This window comes from Microtus pennsylvanicus, chromosome 7 (genome assembly GCF_037038515.1).
Source record: "Microtus pennsylvanicus isolate mMicPen1 chromosome 7, mMicPen1.hap1, whole genome shotgun sequence".
NCBI classification, from domain to species: Eukaryota; Metazoa; Chordata; class Mammalia; order Rodentia; family Cricetidae; genus Microtus; species Microtus pennsylvanicus.
Window position 1 is genome coordinate 94,209,319 of NC_134585.1, and position 25,173 is coordinate 94,234,491.

General features: G+C 41.0%; 1 protein-coding gene across 4 annotated transcripts in view; it reads left to right on the forward strand.

Moving 5' to 3' along the window:
- Positions 1-25,173, forward strand: part of LOC142854945 (bifunctional heparan sulfate N-deacetylase/N-sulfotransferase 3) — a 127,494-nt gene that overhangs the window by 99,458 nt on the left and 2,863 nt on the right. For all 4 annotated transcript variants that reach the window (XR_012911387.1, XR_012911388.1, XM_075981453.1 and 1 more), the window contains exons 10-13: positions 998-1,172; positions 5,186-5,356; positions 7,277-7,386; positions 23,162-23,264. Coding sequence is in view for 2 of the 4 variants with exons in the window: in XM_075981453.1 (XP_075837568.1) it covers positions 998-1,172; positions 5,186-5,356; positions 7,277-7,386; positions 23,162-23,264 (559 nt within the window). In the remaining 2 variants the exon portion in view is untranslated. The remainder of the gene's footprint in view (positions 1-997; positions 1,173-5,185; positions 5,357-7,276; positions 7,387-23,161; positions 23,265-25,173) is intronic.

Here is a 25,173-nt window from a genome sequence, read left to right on the forward strand (position 1 = left end):
TTCTGTTCCCTCAGTTACACTTTGCTTTGGGATAACAGCTGGAATCCTAGCCGAATCGCAACCAGGTTAAAAGACAGTGTCACATGGTCTGAGAAGGAGTCACGTGGCCTTTGGGGTGAGCCACACTGGAAACTGAAGCCATCGTGCGAATGTTGATGATGGCTCTTGCTCGGTAATTACTGAGCTACCCGCATCCTGAAGGCGCAGTGACTTGCAGGTTAAATGGAGGAGAGGGCAGAGTGAGGTCATTATTATAAAATGTAAGTCCTAGAGGTTCCATTTTAAACAAAAGCCCTTACTGCTATAGAAATGAGCGGGTGTATTATGCTGACTGACCATGCTTGCACCAATGGAACATTAAGCAGATGTCTGTATCTCTATGCTTGGGCCAGCACACATTGCTGAGTTCACACTCCTGACAATTTCACTTCTCATATGCAGGAAATATTGATAACATTTTGTACTAAATTCCAAAGAGAGACAAGGTAATATATTTTAAAAGGGAAGAAATGGGCAGTGTTTACAACAGACATAATCTGTGCTCTGATACCCCATGATTAAACATACTAGCCAGACTCAATGGTGTGGCATGACATGTGTTTACTGTGATAACAAAATCTATCTTGTATGAATTCTTTTGAATGTCTTAACTAAGTGAACCCTGTGTTTTATCACACCCTCTTTGGCTCGGGGTCTCTGTGCTGGTTTCTGTTTCCATGCATTTTGCCCAGGAGCTGCAGTTTGATCACTTTGTTTCTCTATCTTTGTGTTCCCCCATAACTTTGTTTTTTCTGAAGTTAAGCAATGCAAAAAATATTGTGTAGGAGAACACTGCTAATGCTTTGAATGTGTTTCCTTTGCCACCTGGAGGGACGACTGCAGAGCTTGGGTGTCAGTGTTTTAGGGGAGAGATGAACTTGCTGGCTGCCTTTAACGTCTTCAGTCGGCAGCGTATAAACGTGAGAGGCTTGTTTTGAAGAAAGATACTACTTCCTAGGTACATGGATTTCTTCCCAGTCCCGTCTAACGTCACCAGTGACTTTCTGTTTGAGAAGAGTGCCAATTACTTCCATTCAGAGGAAGCTCCTAAAAGGGCCGCTTCTCTAGTCCCCAAAGCCAAGATCATCACCATACTCATTGACCCTTCGGACAGAGCCTACTCCTGGTACCAGGTAAGGAAGAAATGTGCTCAATTGAGAGAAGAGCATGTGCAGTGGAAAAGTGTTACCTCCATTTGGAGGGCAGATCTTCTTTTGATGGGGGCATTTGTCCATGTGGTTACCCATACAGTTCTGTGTGTGTGCGCGCGCGCACGCACGTGCATGTGCATTTTTGCATGTATACACATGCCACAGATGTTATTTCTCAGGAGCTATCCACCTTGCACCTTTCTTTTGAGATGGGGTCTCTTGATGAGAGCTGAGACTCATTGGTTAGGCCATATAGACTGGCCATTGAGCACCGGGGTTCTTCCTGTCTGTGGCTTCCAACCGCTGAAATTACAAGCACATACCATTACATCTGGCTTTGTGTATGAGTTCTGAGGATAAAAAGCAGGTCCTCACATCTGCAGAGCAGGCAGTTTGCCAGCTAAACGGTTTCCCCGGCCCCAACGTCTTGGATTTGAATAGACGAGAAGGCCTACTAGTTAACTGAACTAATGTGTGCAGCAAAGTTGATGCTTTACTTTTGGTTTTCCAGAAGAAACAAACATTTTCAGATTTTTTTTTCAATTTTCTTTAATATGATAACTTGACTTAATAAAATGTATTAGTGCAATGAATTGCAGTTGAAAAAATATAACAAAATATTATGTTTTGTGTATACGTGTACATGTTTACACATGCATTTTAAAGTAAATGTCATAGTTTAAAATCATTTTTTTCAAACATGTGCCTAAATTTAAAAGTGCTAGATGATGTTTTATCCAGGTTTTATAGGTTATAAGGGTTCTTTGGCAACTCTACCGTTGTGTTTCAAAAGCAACAGTGGGAGGATATGCAGAGAAGTGAACACGGCGGTGTTCAGGGACGCTGCTGACCTCCCCCTCCCCGCTCAGGGTGCAGAGAGTGAACATGGCCGTGTTCAGTGTCCCTGCTGACCCCAGCTCAGGGTGCAGAGAGTGAACACGGCCGTGTTCAGGGACGCTGCTGACCTCCCCCTCCCCGCTCAGGGTGCAGAGGTGTAAACATGGCCGTGTTCAGTGTCCCTGCTGACCCCAGCTCAGGGTGCAGAGAGTGAACATGGCCGTGTTCAGGGACGCTGCTGACCTCCCCCTCCCCGCTCAGGGTGCAGAGAGTGAACATGGCCGTGTTCAGTGTCCCTGCTGACCCCAGCGCAGGGTGCAGAGAGTGAACATGGCAGTGTTCAGGGACACTGCTGACCCCTCTCCAAAGTCTCTCAAGTGACTCCTACTGAAGAAGGGACGGGGTGACAAAGCATCCTCAGAGTCCTCCGTCCCTGAAAGCCCAGCCTCTCTAAAGTGCCCCATGCTATCTTCTGGGTGCTTATTGTCCTTTTGTCCATGATGTTTGTTAGAACTTAACAAAGAGTCACTCTTGGTGAGTCTTTATAACGCCCATCAATATTTTAATCACCTAATAAAATGTGGACAAAGTTAAGCTTACACATACAACAAAACTGAGGGGTTTTTTTTGTTTTTAATCTCTATGAATTTGTAGTTAACCTTTCTTGGTTCTGTAATTTGGTTTGATTTCATTGTTTGAGACAGAGACTCATGTTGCCCAGCTGGCCTGCAGTTTGCTAAGTAGCAGAGGAAGAGTTAGCCCTTCCTCTTCCTCCCATCTTTCCCCCAAGTGCTCGGATGAAAATTTGGCACTAGTCATGCATAGGTGATCATTTTTAAATGCTTTCTTAATGTTTATATGTTCATCTGGTCATCAAAGAATGGCAATGATCTTCGCCAATTATTGTTTTAAAAGTGATTTGACTTAGTAGATGTTAACACTGCTTTTGGACAATTGGAGAAATAGTATGCTTAAGTAAGCACAAAAACTAGAAAGACAGAAATAATGCACAGACTCATGCAGCGATAAAGCCCAGCTTAAAACTAAGCTAGATTTATTAGCAGAGTTGGAGCAACAGAAGTATCATTGGGCAATCTTTAAAGTAAGGAAGGATTGGGGGATTTTTATTGTTTTTATTGAGTTATATATTTTTCTTCACTGCCTTACCTTCCTTTCCTTCCTCTCCCCTCACCTTCTACCCTCTCCCATGGTCCCCATGCTTCCAATTTACTCAGGACACCTTGTCTTTTTCTACTTCCCCTGTAGATTAGATCCATGTATGTCTCTCTTAGGGCCCTCATTGTTGTCTAGGTCCTCTGAGGTTGTGCATTGTAGGCTGGTTTAGGATTTGTAATAGCAAAAGAGGTAAAAATTCCAATGGAGTGTTTTGATAGTACAAATGGAGCTATATGTAAAGGGGGCATCAGCAGGGCAGGGCAGAAACAGAGGCCAATGGTCTATTTCCTAGGATACTGTAATGTTAAGATAAATGTAGGAAGTTGTGTTTACAAAAGCTTATTATCTGAGATTCTGCAGGTGAGTTGAATTACCTGTGTTCTAAGTGGCCCACACAGTCCAGAGCCTCCAGCATAAATAGGTGTTATACAACATGTCATTGGTGTAATTTCAGATACCTAACTTCCTTCACTTTTAAGATTTATTTTAAACTGTGTGTGTGTGTGCACGCGCGCGTATGATGTAAGTACAGGTGCCCAAAGAGGCCAAAAGAGGGTATTGGATGCCTTGGAACTGGATTTACAAGTGGCTGTGCATTGGCCAGCACAGGCGCTGAGAAATGAACGTGGGTCCTCTATCATAAGAGTCCTCGCTCCTGACCACTAAGCCATCTCTACCAGCCCTGGTAGCTAACTTCTTGACAGCTGTGCTATTAGAGAAGAAAGTGTACCAAAGCATCGCACCCTTTTCTAGTTAGCAGAAACAGTAACTCCCGATTCACACGTGGAAGGACATATTGTGAGATGGTTCAGTGACAGGGACTGGGAGCAGAGTCCCAGGAAGGGATAGACTTAGAGAGACAACAATAGAGGTCATCTACACAAGAGGCCATGGAGCCCTCCTGGAGAGATAAGATCCCAGAAATCCACAGCCTCGCATCAGTTTTTCATTGCAAATCCAGAGACATCTCTCCATCAAAATACACGTAAATTTGCAAGTTGGCAATTTCATTTTCTGCCATCTACTTTTTCCAAAAAGTATCTGGGCAAAAGAAAGCAATGCAGCTTGAGTGGCCCAAAAGGAAAGCAGAGAATTGGCAACCGCTTAGCCCCTGAAGATTGGAAATACACACACGCAACAGCTAAAAGGCTTTGAACCAACAAAACTTCATAAATATTGCAAATAAATCGCTCCACGGTGGATGAACAGAGGCTGACGGAGCCTGCAGTGCAGTAACCAATATTCCAGTCGCAGCAAATTTGCTATTCAACTAGATGTGGTGAACAGCCACAGACTGGCCACTGCGCCTGAGTGCTTATTGATCAATTTAAGGAGAATGTGATTCTCTTGAGCCCATAGGCCTGAGATGGAGCCATTAGGAAACATTTTCATATTTCAATTGCTGCTTTCTACATTTTCTTATTTTGGTTCACCACAGAGGTTGCCATTAGATAAAATAACCTTGGCTATTAGAGGCTAGGTAATGTGTGGCAGAATCTGTAGATCTTGCATAATATGTATCCCAGAGTTTATATTAGTCCCTTCATATGAAATAGTCAGTGAGGGCTTGCTAATCAAAACCTACCTTAAGAGTAGGATTAGCAGGGTGCTTTCTTAATAGAGATGTTTATTGAACATGATGATTGGTTCGATTATAGACTGGCAAAGGAACATGAACACAGATTTTGAAAGTTTGCATAAATGTATAGATTGAGAGAAAACTTGGTAATATTGGTCAAGAAACACTATCAACAAAATTTAGCCCCTACTACCTAAGTTTCCAAAAAGTATGACCTCATCAGTGTCTTAAGCTTAAACTTTGATGCTCCAGGCACAGTTTCATGTTTTATTAATTTCAAAACAAATAACTTTCCAAGAGGGTGGCATTCCTTCCTAAAGCTTTGAGAGTTGTCGAAAGATTGAGTTTTAATTATTTACGTCTATAGTTCAAGTTAATTTAATTGTCCACCTTCCCACTGCAGCACCAGCGGTCCCATGAAGACCCCACAGCTCTGAAGTTTAGCTTCTATGAAGTGATCTCTGCTGGCCCCCATGCACCCTGGGAACTTCGAACTCTGCAGAAGAGATGCTTGGTCCCTGGGTGGTATGCCAACCACATTGAGAGATGGCTTGTTTATTTCCCTCCCTTTCAGGTATGAAGCAACCAGGATTTACAGCATGTAACCATCTCATTAAGTGTTTACCTGAGACACAGCTAAAACATTGCTAGGCTTCATCCTTCAGTTGCAAGTGATGACGCTGGTAGAGAAGATAATAGGAAGAAATCAAAAAGTGGGTTAATGTATCACGGGCTAATTTTCCCTACTCGTTTCTTGGCACTAGCATGCCATCTCTGACTTCAGAACCGGAAAAGCTTCAACTCACCAGGTCCTGTGAATAAAACCTAATGAAAGGGGGCGCCATTCCCAAACCAGACAGGCACCGTTTCATTTCACAAAGTGCCATGATTTCTGAAACACTTGCTGAAATCATCATAGACTCCATTCCTCTCATGTCTTGCTTTTCCTCTTTGACTTGGCGTCACCTCCCATGATCACCCAGTAGTCCCTACCCTGGATAGCACAAGCAGCCCAGTGACATCAGACGTGAGTCCTATGGATCTAAAGCCATGTGTCCACTCTGATGACTGTAACAACTTACAGCTAACTAAACATTACAGTTAAATAAAACCAAAAACTCGGCTCATTTTCACTAGGTATGTGGGAAAACTGAGTAACTGCATGTTAGACGTAGCAGTCTGCCCATGCCATGGTAAATTCTCTTGAATATCCAGTGGAGACAACTAAAACTGCTGGAAGGGGGGCTTCGACAAAGTTGTGTGACAAGGTCTATGGCTTCCGTCATGGCCTGTGCCACTTTGTCCGACTGGGTTATCTTTCACCGCTCACCAGAGAAACGAATTCTTGCCCTGGGTTTCTTTTGGTTTTGTTGTTATTATACACTTTGTTTTCTTGAGGCAGAGTCTCAGTCTACAGCACCGACTGACCTCGTGTCCACAAAAGTCCTCCTGCTTCAGCTTCCCAAGTGCCAGTGTTATAGGTGTGGTCCCTGTTAGATTCTTTTATATATATTATTGTTATTATGTATATGTGTCTGTGTATCGCATGTGTGAGGGTTCCCACAGAGGCCAAAAAATCACATCAGATCACATGGAGCCGGAGCTTCAGGGGGCTGTGAAGCACCTTATGTGGGTTCCGGGAACTGACCCTTCTGTACTACAGGAGTGCTACTCATGCTTAAACACTAAGCCTTCCTACCCTTCCACTTCATCTCTTTTTTGTTGTTTTGTGAAACAACATCCTGGAACTCATTCACACTGTAGACCAGACTAGCCTCAAACACAGAGATCCACCTGCCTCTGCCTCCTCAGTGTTAGAATTAAAGGCGTGCACCACCACAACTGGCCCCATTCATTTCTTGAGCCTATGTTCAGGTCCTGGAAATCTTGCCTCTCTCTTCATGGGTTATCTAAGTATTTCTCAAATGCTGCTCCCGGATGGAAATGGGAGGTGATAGGGTCCCTATCTCCTTATACTCCAGCTTATTATTATAACCTTTCTGTTTAAGAGGTGGGGCCAGAGAAAGGAGGTAACTGTTGTTGCTGTTTAAGATGCAGGATCTCACACTATTCCTGGCCGTAAGCGCACAGTTTCTCTGACTTGGTCTCTTAAGTGCTGGGATTTGAGGCATGAGCCAGCATTCTGACTTAATTGAAGCTTCCTTCTGTACTGTAGTCATGGGTGTGACCATAAGTGACGCCACCCTTGTGTTGGGACTTCAGTCACTTTCCTAAGCACACTGTCTCCCCACACTGTTGTGGCTTCCCTATCATTTCCCTGACTTCTCAGATAATATCAGAATGCCTAATTACTATGACTTATTTACAAGTTAAGAATGAAAATGACTTGATTGCATCTCCAGACAATGTGTGCATATCCCCAAGGACAGTGCCTGAATAAATAAGTACGTGAATTTGTCATTATACAGTTTCCACATGTTCTTTCAACATCCACGTCTTTTTTTTCTTCCTTATTACTACTTCGGTAATTCAGTTGCTAATTATCGACGGACAGCAGCTAAGAAGTGACCCTGCGGCCGTGATGGATGAAGTACAGAAGTTTCTAGGAGTCTCGCCTCATTATAACTACTCTGAAGCTTTAACGTAAGTTTGTATTCTAATTAGTTTATTGAAGTCAGGAAGGAACTGATTGTAAAGGAATTGCAGTTGGATGATGGGATTGGCTGGTTAGGGGCTCTTGGGACGTTGATTATCTTCTAGGTTAACATCCTCCAATTGAGGAAGAACTCAGACCGCGTGACAAAGAAATGTCCTAAGTCTTTTTAATGCTTAACCAGGCAGATTTTTCCTAGAAGGAACATGGAGAAAAAAATAGCTGTGGCTCATTAAACTAACCAGGAACCTTAGAAGAAGAAGATGCTACTTGAAATAAGTAGGTGCCTTGCCTAGTTTTATGTCAACTTGACACAAGCTAGAGACGTCTTAAAGAAGGGAACCTCAATTGAGAAAATGTTTAAATAAGATCCAGCTGTAAGGCATTTTCTTAAGTATATATTGTTGGGAAAGGTCCAGCCCATTGTGGGTCGTTCCATCCCGGGGCTGGTGGTCCTGGGTTCTATAAGAAAGCAGGCTGAGCAAGCCATAATAAGGAAGCCAGTAAACAGTACTCCTCCATGGCCTCTGCATCAACTCCTGCCTCCAAGTTCCTATCCTGTTTGAGTTCCTGTCCTGACTTTCTTTGATGATGAACTATGATGTGGAAGAGTAAACCAAATAAACCTGTCCTTGCTTTGGTCGTGATGCTTCATCACAGCAATAGTAACCTTAACTGAGATAGTGGGTAAGAGCAGAGCCCACTTAACAGGCGATATTGAGACTTCTTAGGGACATGAAGACATGACTGACATGGTTTATGAACTGACCTTCGTGTGACTTTCAGAAACAATGTCATATAGCAAGGAATGCCCCGTGGCTTACTGGCTGGGGGTGGCACTGCGATGCGCCTAAGCATGCTTCCTTCTCTTGCTTGTCTTTACCTGCTGTGAATCTGTCCCTGTCAACCTTCCTTCTGCAGTGATGGTTTGGGTTTGGTTTGTTGGTTTGTTTTGATTCGGGGGATTGCTAGTTTTTGCTGTTTTTCTTAAGTAGCTGACTGTAAACTGGGTCTAGGGAGAGGAAAGACAGGCAGTATGGTGTTAAGGAAGCAATTGCTCTTCTGCTGTGTCTGTGCCTTGAAGCTCATGCCCTCGGTGCCTTTCTCACATCACCCTGGTCCTCCCTCTGCAGTGAGTCATGAGGATAATGCTTGCTTTCCTCTCAACCGAGCAACTCAGCAGAAGTACCGAGATGAACTGGCTACAAACCACATTCTCACTATATATTTCTTTAATTCTAGAATTTATGGATTAAGTCTTAAAGAAACTGAAAAAAGTACGTTGTGAAATATTTCTACTGTTATTGTCTTAAAATACAGCATTTTATTAATTTGAGAATTCCATGTAATATGTTCATATTCGCCTCCCCACTCCTCCTCCTAACTCCTTCCCTATCCATCCCACACCAGCTTCCCCCTTCCAACTTCATCCCTTTATCTTTTCATCCACATTTAACATCATCATCATCATAATTTCTTTGGTCATGTCATCCTCTCCTCTAGCTTCTCCCAGATAAAACTCAGTTCCCTAAGCCATCTGGGTTTGTTTCTGCTGATACACTTCATTTCATGACAACTTAGAAAGTGAGAAAAGGGTTCCTTTTTTCTTTCAGCCTCCCTTGCGGCAAAGACATCAAACACTGCCGACGCCAGGTACCCACTGTATGTAGAGACTTTTGGCTTAGAGGCCAAAGGATCCTGCAACTCTGCAGTTTTGAGCTTTCTTCCTGGGAGTCTCTTCCTTTGCCGTTACTATTCACATGCTGGGCTAGTTTTCTATACTCGCAGGATGGCCAGTTTTGTGGAGTTTTAGTCGAGCACTGATAGACACAGCTTTAAGTATTTAACATTCAACCTAACCGTAAAGAAAGCTGAGTGCTTTTACTTTGCAGTTAGAAATTCAAGTCCACCTTCTGCTCCTGGTGTCTCTCTGAAAAGAAAGCTTTTATTTTCCAAACGATTTTCTATTTCAAGTTGGCTTATCTTTGTATCTTTTTATAGGGTCTCTGGAAAAGCATTCTGTTTCAGAGAAAAGAAATAAAGTCGTCTCTAAAGACATCATCTCTTTTTCTCGTAGAATGGTCCTTGACCTGCATGCTGCGTGTTTGTCCTCTCTGCATCCTGCTCGGCACAGAGCCTTTTTATTCATCTCCGTTGCTGGAAAAGGCAAAGTGAGCTTGGGAGAGTGACTATCAAAGAAACATACCGTGTACAAAGAACCGTGGGTCGCTGTGCACCTGCAATGTAGCTAGCTAAAATTGCCCATTATGTGATTCTCTTACCTGGTTGGTGCGGGGAGTAGCAGGTGTAATCTGTGAAAGCAGTTTCAGGTCCATCAGGGCTGCCTGAGCTGTCACCTTGCCGACATAGATAATGTACTTCCAGGCTGTTTCTTGCCACATTTTCATGTCACTCATTGACTAGCCTAACACACCTTGTAAAAACCAGCTGTGCACTTGTTGTAAGGTATTTGGACAATACATCTCATTGTCCTCGCTTTGAAATGCTCTTTCCTCTCCCCGTGCTCTGCTGAGTTATTTGTCTGCACCCTGTCCTAACGATCCCCTCCTCCTAGCAGAGTCACTGTGACCCAACAACTGTTTTTCCAGTACTTTGGAAACATGGCCTAACTAGGAGGAGAAATCCATCTCAGAAATAGCATTGACACAACTCCCAGTAGACTACCAGTGTATACTTTTGCACTGATTACTATTGTACTAATAATGAGAGTAAGGATTATCTCTTTTGGTACTAAGAAGGAACAAAAGGAAATGTACCACAAGCAACTGTACCATTTCAACACTTAGCATTTCTAGGTGCCCTCTTGATCACCAGAAGATTGCAGTTATTAGCACCACTGCATTTTTGTTAAAGTCCTCTATTGATGTACTAACTATAAACCACATTAATCCAGTGTTTACACACAGTACAATAGGGAAAAGGGAGGCAGTCTGTGAAAACAGTTTACTCTACAATCTTGGCATGCAGGAATATTCAAAAAGGGCTCTATGCTGATTCTCTTCAGTAGAGATAACTCTAGTGTCAAAGGTACTTTCCAAGAATGGCCAAAAAAACCTTCAGTAATCGAGATTATTTCTTTCTCCAAGTGCTGAGGAAAGTCTTCAAGATTTCTAAATTTCACACAGAACCAACAGATAACATATGATATTTTAGCTGGCATGGTGGGTTTCTAATATTTCTTTAATCAGATTCTCTTGGTGAGTGTGTGAGTTGAAATAAACAGTATAAACCTAAAACAATAGGAACAGGAATTATCTAATCAGATTACCATTGTACAGTTCCGGTTCAACATAAGCTTAACCCTGCCTTTGAAGGGGTTGCTGTAGCCGTGCTACATAAGCTGTGTTATGTAGTGTAGGGAACTGACTAGTCATTTGAGAGAAAAAAAAAGCAACAATGCCTGACAGAGACTATGCTAATTCATATAAGCCAGAATCAGGACTATCAACCTTTAATTTTGCTATATGTCTGTGGTAGTTTGAATATAATTGGCCCCCATAATCTCATAGGAAGTGGCACGATGAGGAGCTGTGGCTTTGTTGGAGGGGATATGACCTTGTTGGAGGAAGTGTGTCATTGAATGGGTGGGTTTTGAGGTTTCTTATGCTCAGGATACCACCCAGTGTCTCAGTCGACTTCCTGTTGTCTACAAGATGTAGGACTCTCAGCCACTCCAGCACCCCAGCTGCCTGCACGCCGCCATGCTCCCCAACATGCTGATAACGGACTGAGCCTCTGAACTATAAGAGAGCCACCCCAATTAGAAATTTCCTTTATAAGAGTTGCTGTGGTCATAATGTCTCTTCTCAGCAACAGAAACCCTAACTAAGACACCATCCACTCAGAATTATCACTGGTCAGCAGATTTCTTCCCTTTCAAAACGTTCACCTTGCAGCTCATTTCTCAGTTGGTGCATACTTGTTCAGATTAATGAAGCCAGATTGTGTTGTATGAATATTTAATACTAATGCCCTTGGAAAATGTCAATAGTGGGCAAGGAAAATATGAAGGCGAGGGAATGACATAGTCTGTGTTTCTCTTTCGTTTGGTTGTGTTTTCTGGTTGGGGCTTGGCTGAGTCAGAAGGGAATTTTGAACCCTCTTGATAATTCAGAAAAAACTTCTAATGTCTCTTTAATTGCAGCCAAGTTAACATTGGCCAGGAAGTACCACCCACATCACTGCTGATAACGCCAAGTAAAATCTGCCATGTTAAAACTGCCAAAAAAAAAAAAATAGTTGTGATAAGAACTACAATCTGTTGGTTTTCTGGCTGTCTAAAAGAGAGCAGCCAGAAAAAAAGCTAAGGGCTGGCAAAAAAGCAGAAAGCCCACTCCAGCTGGTTATGACATACTCATAAACATTTATGTAGTAGACAAACACACAGTTGTTTACTGGGTAACTTGTATGTAAATACACATTTGTATATATTGTCACAAAAACACTATGTGATCGGTACTGTTATTTCCTAGCTCTACTTCTTGAAAATAGACTTCTCACATAACATGTTCTGATTAGGGTTTCCCCTCTCCTAACTTCTCCCAGATCCTACCTGCCTTCCAACCCACCCAAATCCACACCCTTTCTTGTTCTTTCTTATTAGAAAACAAGCACGTGTCTAAAAATAAATAAGTGAATATTGTGATGCTAATACACAATTAAAACAAACCTGAAAGGACAAAATAAGCAAAGGAACTTTGCTTGAAGGAACCTATCTCGAGATAAATAAAAACCTAAGTCAATTAAAAACTTATAAGTGAACACTCATAGAAGCATTATTCATTATATATAAAACCAAGAAACAATCCAAATGCCTATCACCTAGTAAATGGATTGATTTGGCATGTCCATAGTAGAAAAAAATGGAAATATCAGTAAATAATGAACTTAGACTCAGGTGTGTAAGGTATACCCATAATTTAAACACTTGGAAGTTGAGGCAAGGAGGGCTCGTATGAGCCCAGTTTGTACTGTGTGTATCAGATTATCCTAAACTACACAGTAAAACCTTGTCTCGAAAGCATAGAATAAATTGAAATCAAGGATTGTCTAGTCATGGTTTGGTTTGGATTTGTTTGTTTGTTTTTTTTTTGTTGGGGAGTTGGGCTTTTTTTTTCCTTTGGTTTCGGCGTTTTTGGTTGGTTGGTTGGTTGGTTGGTTGGTTGGTTGGTTGGTTGGTTGGTTTGGTTTCATTTTTGAGACAGGGTTTCACTATAGTTTTGGAGCCTGTCCTGGAACTAGCTCTTGTAGACCAGGCTGTCCTCGAACTCACAGAGATCTGCCTGCCTCTGCCTCCCGAGTGCTGGGATTAAAGGTGGTGTGTCACAACTGCCCAGCTTTGGGTTTGGATTTTTATGAGGCCAAAGAAATGTTCTGAAACTATGATAATGTTGCTGCCATTGAATTGTACGTATAACACGCAAATATTATATTTTAGTTAATTCTTGAAATGTTAAGAAATGTGTGTATTGTTCTTGTCTTGTATTCATAGCATAGATTATGTAGTTTTGATTTTGAGAATCCATCTGCTCTAGTTTCACATGGAAATGCTATTGCAGTTCGAAGGTATTTCAGACACTCTTTCTAAGTATTCTCTGAATGTTCTCTGGCATTCATCTATCCAAGGTGAATGGTGTTTTCACTAATACAGAATATTAAGAACTGTCATTCTCCTTGGAGAATCTTTCTTCCCCTGACCCATGTCTCCTTTATCATATCCACATGTCCCCAGGTGATTGTCTTCACAAGCTCACAAGCACTTTTATCCTCTCAGACTTTACTCTTTAGTTTGAGTTTATTAATAATTATAGTATACATGACTCTGGGGACACAGTGATAGAGTATTTTTAACTCCACTGTGGGGCAACCACAAGGTCAGACACTAAGCCATATATTACACTTCATTCAAAGGCTTGTTTCATAAAAGCCTTGGAAGGAGGGACCCAGATATAAAATGGCTACAAATGCCTACATTAAAAAGGCTGTTTCTCCTCCATATACCCCCAGAACATGGTCTGAAGTTATTCTTGCAGGAAAGACAGTTACTGTTTTTGTTTTATTTTTTTTTTCAAATAGATGTGGAGACAGCTTTCTCCATCTTCTGTCAAACCTTTTCACTTAGACTCTGAAATACTATGTCCTCAGCCTTCCAAGAACCTTTATCCATAGCAATCCCGTCATCTTTTCTTTGTGAGCAATCAAACCCGATGATTCCTCAAGCCACATGCAGAACAGACACGATGGCTCACCTTCATCTTCTACACTTGCACAACTAACATGAATTATATAAACATACTGCCTTAGGTGTCAGTTGCGGACACCCCAACACACACACATACACGCACACACACGTCATTTTTCCCTCAGTAAAGCCCTGAATGATGCCTTCTGTAAGATACCTGATCGATTTCTTTCAACCTATAGCTGAAAGAAAACCTATTTCCCCCTCTTTTATATATATATATATATATATATATATATATATATATATATATATATATATATATTTTAAGAAAAGAAAGAAAAAAACAAATTTCCACCACCTCCCAGCCTCCCATTTCCCTCCCCCTCCTCCCATTCTTCTCCCCCTCCTCCCACCCCTCTCCCTTTCCCCCCACTTTTCTCCCCCTCCCTCTCCAGTCCAAAGAGCAGTCAGGGTTCCCTGCCCTGTGGTAAGTCCTAGGTCCTCCCCCCTCCGTCCATATCTAGGAAGGTGAACATCCAAACTGGCTAGGCTCCCACCAAGCCAGTACATTGCGTTGGATCAAAACCACGTGTCATTGTCCTTGGCGTCTCATCAGCCCTCATTGTTCGTCATGTTCAGAGAGTCCAGTTTTATCCCATGCTTTTTTTGTTAACAGTCCAGCTGGCCTTGGTGAGCTCCCAGTATATCAGCTCCACTGTCTCAGTGGGTGGGTGCACCCCTCGTGGTCCCGACTTCTTTGCTCATGTTCTCCCTCCTTCTGCTCCTCCTTGGGACCTTGGGAGCTCTATCCAGTGTTCCAGTGTGGGTCTCTGTCTCTATCTCCATCCATCGCCAGATGAAAGTTCTAGGATGATATGCGTGATATTTGTCAGTATTGCTCTAGGATAGGGTCATTTCAGGTTCCCTATCCTCAGCTGCCCAAGGAACTAACTGGGGGCCTCAGCTTGGGCACCTGGGAGCCCCTCTAGGGTCAAGTCTCCTGCCCATCCTAAAGTGGGTCCTTTAACTAAGAAATGGGGTTCCGTATTGTGGAATACATTGAGGAGTATAGGAATTAGGTCTTCTTGGAAGTTCTGGTAGAATTCCGCATTGAACCCATCTGGCCCTGGGCTTTTTTTGGTAGGGAGGTTTTTGATAACAGCTTCTAATTCTTCGCGACTTACCGGTCTGTTTAGATTGTTCACCTGGTCCTGGTTTAATTTTGGTAAATGGTATTTATCTAAAAAAGTGTCCATTTCTTTTACATTTTCCAGTTTAGTGGCATACAGGCTTTTGTAGTAAGATCTAATGACTCTCTGAATTTCCTCTGTGTTTGTGGTTATGTCCCCCTTTTCATTCCTGATCTTATTAATTTGTGTGTTCTCTCTCTGCCGTTTGATTAGTTTGGATAGGGGTTTATCAATCTTGTTGATTTTCTCCAGGAACCAGCTTTTTGTTTCATTGATTCTTTGTATTGTTTTCTGTGTTTCTATTTTGTTGATTTCAGCCCTCAGTTTGATTATTTCCAATCTTCTACTCCTCCTAGGTGAGTCTGCTTCTTTTTTTTCTAGAGCTTTCAGGTGGGCTGTTAAGTCTTCAATATGTGCTTTCTCTGTTTTCTTTAAGTGGGCACTTAGTGCGATGAACTTTCCTCTTAGCACTGCTTTCATAGTGTCCCATAAGTTTGAGTATGTTGTTTCTTTATTTTCATTGAATTCAAGGAAGACTTTAATTTCTTTCTTTATTTCTTCCTTAATCCAGGTATGGTTCAGTAGTTGACTGTTCAGTTTCCATGAGTTTGTAGGCTTTCTGGGGGTAGCATTGTTGTTGAATTCTAACTTTAATCCATGGTGATCTGATAAGACACAGGTGGTTACTAATATTTTTTTGTAACTGTGTAAGTTAGCTTTGCTACCGAGTATGTGGTCAATTTTCGAGAACGTTCCATGAGCTGCAGAGAAGAAGGTATATTCTTTCCTGTTCGGGTGGAATAATCTATAGATGTCTGTTAAGTCCATTTGCTTCATTACCTCCATTAATTCTCTAATTTCTCTGTTAGGTTTCTGTTTGATTGACCTGTCCATTGGTGAGAGAGGAGTGTTGAAGTCTCCTACTATTAGTGTGTGTGGTTTGATGGCTGCCTTGAGTTTTAGTAATGTTTCTTTTACATACGTGGGTGCTTTTATATTAGGGGCGTAGATATTCAGAATTGAGACTTCATCCTGATGAATTGTTCCTGTTATGAGTATAAAATGTCCCTCTCCATCTCTTCTGATTGATTTAAGTTTGAAGTCAACTTTGTTAGAAATTAGTATGGCCACACCTGCTTGTTTCTTAGGTCCATTTGCTTGATAGGCCTTTTCCCAGCCCTTTACTCTGAGTAGGTGCCTGTCTTTGTGGTTGAGGTGTGTTTCTTGTAGACAGCAGAATGTTGGATCCTGTTTTCGTATCCAATCCCTTAGTCTGTGCCTTTTTATAGGTGAGTTGAGCCCATTGACATTAAGTGATATTAATGACCAGTGGTTGTTAACTCCGGTCACTTTTTTAGTAGTAGGGTTTGTGTGTTTCCCTTCTTTGAGATGCGCTGGTGAAAGGTCTCTAGATGACTGAGTTATTGTGGGCATTGTTGGACTCCTTGGTTAGTGATTTTCCTTCTATAATTTTCTGTAAGGCTGGATTTGTGGCTACGTATTGTTTAAATTTGTTTTTATCCTGGAAAATTTTGTTTTCTCCATTTATAGTGAACGAAAGCTTGGCTGGATATAGTAGTCTGGGCTTGCATCCATGATCTCTTAGTTTTTGCAGTACATCTATCCAGGACCTTCTGGCTTTCATGGTTTCCATAGAGAAGTCAGGTGTAAGTCTGATAGGTTTACCTTTATAAGTAACTTGGCCTTTTTCCTTTGCGGCTCTTAATATTCTTTCTTTATTCTGTATATTTTGTGTCTTGATTATTATATGGCGAGGGGATGTTTTCTTTTGATCCAGCCTATTTGGTGTTCTGTATGCTTCTTGAACCTTCATAGGTACCTCTTTCTTCAGGTTGGGAAAGTTTTCTTCTATAATTTTATTAAGTATATTTTCTGTACCGTTGAGCTGCACTTCTTCTCCTTCTTCTACTCCAATTATTCTTAGGTTTGGTCTTTTTATTGTGTCCCAAATTTCCTGAATGTTTTGTGATGAGAATTTGTTGGTTTTGCTGTTTTCTTTGATCAGTGTGTTTATTTTCTCTATGGTATCTTCAGTGTCTGATATTCTCTCTTCTATCTCTTGTAATCTGTTGTTAGTACCTGTCTCTGTCATTCCTGTTCGTTTACCCAGATTTTCCATCTCCATTCTTCCCTCGGTTTGTGCTTTCTTCATTGCTTCCATTTCATTCTTCATGTCTTGAACTGCTTCCCTAACCTGTTTGATTGCTTTTTCTTGTTTCTCTTGGTTTTCTTGCGTGTCTTTGAGCGATTTATTCATTTCCTCTACCTTTTTGTTTGTAATCTCTAATTGTTTATGGCAGTTTATCACCTCCTGTTTAAGGTCCTCTATTATTTTCATATAGTTAACTTTTGAGTCGATTTCTTCTATTTCTTCAGGAGTAGGGTGTACAATTCTTCTTATTTCGGGATCCCTGGATTCTGGTGGTGTCATGTTGCCTTTCAGGTTGTTGGAGGAATTCTTGTATTGGCGCCTTCCCATCTCTTCCTTCAAATGGGGCCAGGAGAGGCCTGGTCTCTTGGTCCAGTCTTTGCTGTGATTGACTCTCTGGGTATATCTCTTCAGTGTAGAAGTAGGAACCGTTCCCGACCCGATGGGATTACTCAGCAACTAAACAGGGCAGCCAGTAGCCCAATGATCCAGGGCCAACAGGATGAATGGAGCAAGGGAGGGTGGTGGTAACCAGGAGCTCGCAGGAAGCCTGGCGCCAGAGCTGAAGGTGCCCGGCTCCCTTACAGGGGACCCTTAGGCCTGCCCGGTAGGCAGGCACTCACCGCTCTGGGTGGGTCGCCTTAGTTTAGGAGCTTGAAACTGTACTTGAGCACTGGTCCTAGCATACAGCAGGGCAGGGTTGGGGAGGGGTGCTGGGGGGGCTGGGTCGTGGGAAAGAAAGACAGCCCTGCAGAAGGAGCTGGGGGAGGGGGTTTGTGCTCTCTTCCGGGACAGTCTGCCCCTGGACAGCACACACTCACCCGTCCTGATGGGATTCCTCAGCAACTAAGCAGGGCCGCCAGTAGCCCAATGATCCAGGGCCAACAGGATGAATGGCCCCTTTTTTTTTCTAATTTGTGATTGTAACAATATATATGTGTAAGAATACATGTCACGCAGTGGGGAGATGTCTTGTCAGAATGCATCTTGAGAAGTCTGTTCTCTCCTCTACCTTTAGATGGATTCTGAGCATTGAACTTAAGTCTCCATGCTTGTGCAGCCATGCCTTTACCTGTCAAGCTATATTGCTCCCCTTATTTTGCTTTTGATGATTGATTTTTAACATCAGTATGCCTGGGGGAAAATAATTTCCCTCCCAGGGCTTCTTTGTTGTTGCTGCTGCTGCTGTTTGTTGATGATGTTCGTCTTGATCTGTTGTGTTGGCAAGAGGGTAGCCCAGTCTAGTCTAGTACTCTCTTCATAGCCCAGGCTGGCCTTGAACTTGTAATCTTTGTGCATTGGTCTCCTAAGTGCAAAGGTGATACAGATGTGGGCAGTGGTGGCAGAGGCAGGCAGATCTTTGTGAGTTCAAGGCCAACCTGGTCTACAGAGTGAATCCCAGGACAGTTGGGACTACCCAGAGAAACCCTGTCTCAAAAAGGAACAGATAAATAAATGACTAAGTAAATAAATGCAAATGTAGTACACCCGGAAAAGCTCTTCACATAACATCCATGTGCCGTAGTCATATATTTAGAATAAGGTACATTAGCAACATAATAGCAGCTGCTCTGGATGCTGAATCTTGATCACGTGAAGGCTTAAAAATGTTAGTGAGAATGACTGCAGACTTCTAGAGAAGCTCCGCAAACAACTTCTGGAGACGTCCACGCAGAGGCGGGTCAGCAAGACTGCCTGGTTGATGCTTCCTTAGATCCCTGAATAGAAAACTCATTTCTGAACTACCTGACTGAAACAAGTGTATATAGAGCATAATGACATGCCACAGGTTCTGATCTCATAGGGTTGCTCTAGTAGCAGCCAGAAATGGGCTTGTGTAAGTGGGGTGCAGTCATGTCATTGGGATTCATAGCTGAAGAGGGAAGATGCATAAATACGAGTTTATGTTATTTTCATAGGGCAATACTTATAAACTACTTGTCCACACATGGACTTCACATATACATAGTTTAAGTAATACTATTATTTAAAATGTATTATTACTATATGATTTTTCATAAATAAAACTGCCCAATTAAAACAGGTATGGGTTCAGTGAATTTTAACAACTATGACTAAATTGTGTCCACGACAATCAAGTTCCAGAGAGCCCTCCCTCCAAAGCACCCATCCCTCCAGGCACCCATCCTTCCAGAGAGCCCCTCCCTCCAGGACATGCCTTCCTCCAGAAATGTGGTTTATGCATTTGATGCTCTTGGGCAATCAAGCTAGTTCCCTTGTGCTCAGCGCCTGAGAATCAGACCAGCAACTTCCGTTAATTCAGCATTGAGAACGCTCCGTGCCCTTGCACTTGTAAGCCATCCGTCTCCCTTTGTCATGGAGTGCTTCTTTCATCATCCGTGGACATGGTGCTCTTTCCATTTTTTTCCCTCTGTTTTTGTTTTTGTTTTGCTGTTAGGAAGAAAGCTACTATGAACATTTATGCAATTATTTTTGCAGGGTTACTCGTTTTACTTTTATTCAGTAAACACCTTCAAGAAAATCATATGCTAATAAATTGTCACAAGTAAAAGAAACAGGCAGTGTGGCTGTGTGCTGTTTACCTCACGTCTTTACCATTGCTTCATTTGGGACTTTAAATTCATCATTACATTCCTGAGTGCTGTTTCATTTTTAACGTTAATTTCTGTTTTACTGACGATGCATGAAGTCTAGTAAATTTTACACTCATTCTCTGGTTGCATCATTTTCAAAATTTTCCTCAATTTTTAAAGTTATATATACTTTTTAAAAATTACATACATGAACACTACATCTATACACTCCTGCCCCTCCCTCGTCCTCAAACTCCTCCCATCTCCCAAATTCATAAACTCTTGTTCATAAAGTATTATTGTTACCCATATATACATATCTATACTTCCACACACAAACACACACACATACACACACACATATATATACATATGTGTATATATATATACATATATACAACCTATCGAGTCCACTCAGCATTTTGTGTACATACATGCATCCATTGGGATTCTACAATCTATGTAGGACCTTGTCCCAGGAAGAAATTGATTCTTCTCTTAGAAGTCATTGACCAGCTGTAGCTCATCATCTGGGAATAGGACACTGTGAAATTTCCCATCAGTGTTAGAGTGTCAGCTGACATTGTCATCATCAGGTCTTCAGGCATCCATATTGTTGAGAGTTCATTGTCCTCATCATGTCTAGGCAACACTGTCAGGCAACAGGCATCCAGGTGTTCTTACTGCCTTTCTGCTCTCCTTCCATTGTGTTCCCTGAGCTTTAGGTATATGGGTTGTGTTGCAGGTGTAGCCACTAGCCTTGAGCATCCCACGGGCATTTATTCTCTGTGCTTTCTATAAGAGTCTCCATCTAAAACACAGTGAAGTTTTTGTGATGAGGGATGAACACACCACATATATGTGGATACGAGGCTACTTAGAATATAGTTAGAAATTACATTTGTTTATGTTAATGGTATTTGTGAGTTGTTTTCTAGGGTCTATGACCTTGCTAGCCAAGTACTGATGGTGAAGTTTACAGGACCAGACATGTCCAGCTAGACAGCTATTAGTACCCCCATTACGGATGTATTGTTGGGCCCACCATTGTTGTGATGGTCCTTAGGGAGGAGGCTTCCAGTCCAGTTCCAGCTTGATTCCTTCCAGTGCACAGTTTCTTCGTAAGAGGGTCTTACCTTATTAAGTACAATGACAATAGCACATACTGTTTTTGAGAAACTGATTTCCCCCAACTCGAGGTGTTTCCTATGTGAGGCACTGGGGATTTGTTAGATGCAGCGTGGTTTTGGGAGAGTATCCTCACCTCATGTGACATAACTCTATTACAAATGTATATACATATACACACATATATATATGTTATATGTATTTTAAGTAAGCATATAAAGTAACATATTTCCCTATGGTTTTTCTTGTACATATTGATGTTATTTACCACTTCCTCTCTCACGATATTGCCTTTCCTCCCCATCCATAGTTAAAGTTCCCCCCATCAGCCGTTCATTTTTCATACACTAAATAGAAGTTCCTTTTCAGATACACATTTTACAAATAATTTCTCATTTCTTTTCTGAAGTATCTTCAGAAGAACAAAATTTTAATACATTCAAAATTTTCATGTTATAATTTATCTTAAAAGTATTTACCTAACCTAAGGGCATGAAGATGTTTTATGTAGGGTGGGGATATATGTCAGTTGGTAGAGTGCTCACTTAGCATGCACAAAGCCCTGGGTATGATCCTCAGCCCTGCATGAACTAGGGGCGAGGTAGTGCATTCCTGTAATCCAATCACTATGTACTCTAGAGGTAGAAGCAGGAGGATCAGGAATTTACTAATTGAGATCAATTTGAGATAAATAAGACCCTTTCTAAGAAGAATTTTTTTCTACATTTTTTCTTCCAGAATTTTTATAGTTTTAACTTATAGGTTTAGGTCAGTCATCTATTTGATGTTAAATTCTCCATCTGTGTGATGTAACTGTCAGTGTTCTTTATTTTCCATGTTAATATTCTTTTTTTTCTAGTACAATTTGTTTTAGTTTCCTCACTGAATTAGCTTCTTTCTACTTGTTAAAAGTCAGAGACCTTAGATGTGGAGGTCTGTTTGTACATCCTTCATTTTGCTCCATTGGTCCAGCACTGCGGTATGGTGGAGTTCTGTTTGTGCATCCTTTATTCTGCTTCATTGATTGGTCCATCACTGTGACTGTGAGCAGCACTGATTACTCAGAATTCAGGAAGCATTGAAAGTATGCAGTATAAAATCTTCAGTGTGGCTGTTGGTTTCAAACTTTTTTAAATGTTCTAGTTTATCTAGGTCCTTCATATTTTCAAATATATTTCAAAGTCATTTTCCATTTCTTCAAAAAGATTGGCAGAGTCTAGTCAAGTTCTAATTGGAATCATACTAATCATATATAATGTTGGAGCCAGCCAATCAAGTATTTAATCTTCTCTGTGAATGGCACAGCACCCATTTGGTTAGACCGTCTGTGTTTTTGTATTTTTCACTGGTGGCATGGTTTTGTTCATTTTATTCTTAGGTATTTCAAGATCATAATTTAAATGTTTTTATTTAAATTTTATTATAATTTAAACGTGCTTTCATTTGCATTTCCAAAATTGTTCCCAGGCTGATTTTGAGCAAACTCTTGAGGGTAGAAATTTGAGTACTGCAAACTGAACACCAAAGGAAATTCACCCTAAGTAATTCTTCCTAGCCGAGAAGAAACTATGGTGGTCAAATCACCAAATAACAAAGGTGAAGGAATTACTATTGCTGTTACTTCCACCTTTACATCTGAGCATGGAAATCACTACTTTGCTTACAACAAATAGATCCGTCATGGTAGATACAGATAAATATAAAATAGAAAGGTTGGGCCTTGAATGTAGAATCAGTAGGCCTGGACTTGAACTCCACTGAATACTGAGAAAACAGTCTACAGAAATTAGACCTTGACAAGTATTTTCTTCATGTCATTGTTATCTATCGTGTGTGTGTGTGTGTGTGTGTGTGTGTGTGTGTGTGTGTGTGTGTGTAACTCACTTTACCGACCAGGCTAGCCTGGCGTTGCCTCCTGAATACTGGGATTAAAGGCATGTGCCGCTGCTCCCAGCCCGATTATCTATCTTATACTTAGTGAGAGTTCACAAAACAAAACACCGTGCTATTACTTCCTAAAGAGCTATAACAAAGGCCCAAATGAGAAGGAAATGCACGAAGCACCATTACAAGCAGAAATGTAAATTTAGCATATTACTACCATTTTTTTTTCTGTAATTACAGCCAAAAAAAATCGATTTCTAGGCATCTTCGCTTTAGTGCGAAATTTTAAAAGATCATTAAACAGAAATGTAGTGAAGCTGGAGAATTCGCATTTCAACATTCCAAAGTACAAAAGGCTTGGTTGCTTTTCAGGCGGTGAGGGTGGACCCTATTGCTAACATAGAAGTTGCTCTGAACAGGAGGTCTTGTGGAAACTGCTCTATCAAGAGCCTGGCAAACTCACCAATATGACAGATGGACTGAAAATTAGGAAGACTTGATGTAAAAGGTCAAATGAAAAAAGCTCCCGTTTCCCTGGGTGTGAACTGATAACTTTTGTGCGCTGGCCATCATAGCTTGTAAATGACTTGAAAACCACTGGCTTTTAATCCGGTCCATCTCCTCTGCTTTTAGGTTCGATTCTCACAAAGGCTTCTGGTGTCAGCTCCTGGAAGAAGGAAAAACAAAGTGCCTTGGGAAGAGTAAAGGGAGAAAATACCCACCGATGGATTCTGATGTGAGTACAGAACCCGAAAACAGAGAATGCAGACATGATAAATAATAGCAATACCACATATCTTCTTAGGAAAGGGGTTAAGAACAAAAGTCAGGCTTTGTACAAACTAAAAGTCAGTGCGTCCCTTTCTGCTTTCACGTCCATTTGTGGTACAGGGTTATCTCCTGCACAAGAGCAGGAGGGTTTCCTGTGGCTACCCCACGAAGAATGTGGCATCCCTACCCTAACAAGCACTAGTTATCCCTCTGGAGGAGGGACGGATAAGGAGGAGGATGGGGATGGAAACGAGGTTGGAAATTATTAAATTTTATTATATAAATGTATAAAAGCTGTCAAGCAAAACTGAGAAACAAAAATTATGAAATACAGTATTTCAAAGAAAAGCAATGGTATTAATATTATAAATTAGAAAGACAGACAGAAAAGAAGGGAGAAAGAAAGAGAGAGAGAGAGAAAGAGAGAGAGAGAGAGAGAGAGAGAGAGAGAGAGAGAAAGAAAGAAAGAAAAAGAAAGAAAGAAGAAAGACAGGAAGGAAGGAAGGAAGGAAGGAAGGAAGGAAGGAAGAAAGAAAGAAAGAAAGAAAGAAAGAAAGAAAGAAAGAAAGAAAGAAAGAAGAAAGAAAAAATTAGGGGCAGAAGAGAGGACTAGATGGATAAAGGTTCCCACCACCAAATCAGAAGACCTGATGATCCTAGGACACATTGGGTGGAAAAGGAGAAGCAGCTGCTGAGAAACTGTCCTCTGGCGTCTTCCCATGTGCCATGACGTGTACACACACGCAGAGTAAAATAAATCAAATGCAGTAAAATAACATTTTAATTAAATTTAAAGTGATATTTGTGTTTCAATACATCGAGGTTGGTTGTTTTGATTTTTCCCTTTACATAATTGATGTCTGTCTTGCAAGAATGGAAAAATAGAATTTGTGATTCTAAATCTGAAAAACAGGTAATACCTTACTACATGATGATAGCTTCACAGAATTGCCCTACTAAAAATGTCAACTAAAATCAAGAAATCAACCACAAATTTAAAAAATATTTTCTGTTTCTAATGTCAAATGATTCTGTGGATCATAAATTATAATGTTAACTGATAATAAGGCATAGTAAACTTTGAACTCTTGATAGGCTAGTGAGACAAGACTTCTCTCAGTTGTTCAGCACAGCAGCACATAATCTAGGCTTTGAGGAACAAACACATGCAGGTTGTTACCCAATACTTTGTTTATTCTGCTTAGGACAATGGCATGGTGAATGACTAAGGCTGCCATTTTCACAGTCCCGTATTTATACATGTGCCCTGTATTTTTCCTCTATGCTTATTTTGCATACACTAAGATTTATTCATAGTATATTTAGCATCTTGTTTGACTATAAAAATATAAGTTGATTACTATAATTTTTTAGAACTCAAAAATTTAAGTATTGAGTTTTTGTTTTCCTCACAGTATTAAATACATTGTGTTAACTGACGATCCTGAGGTGGCCGAAATTTCTCAGTAATCTGTATTTATTTAACAAACTTTTATCCTTAAAGGTTTAGAACACGATGCATTGTGGCAGTCTGATAGACAGGACTTTGGTCAGGTCACGATTCATGTCTATACAGAAGACATGAGCGAGAGAGGGATCTATTGTTTTCATAAAGCAATTACTACGTAAGAACTCTAATTCTGTTTGAGCGACTATCAAAATAACCATCAGATCACTGTGAAAACATTCAAAATACATTAAAACGTGTTGAAAGGTAATTTCCCCATTGTTTCTATAAAAAAAACCTAAATATATTAATTTTCACATCAAAGCTACTTCCATGTGTAATTATTAAAAGGCTCTAAGGTGGATCTTGGTGTTTTCTTTCACTCTGGTCTAACAGACAAAACTGGGATACTCCACAAACTTGATGC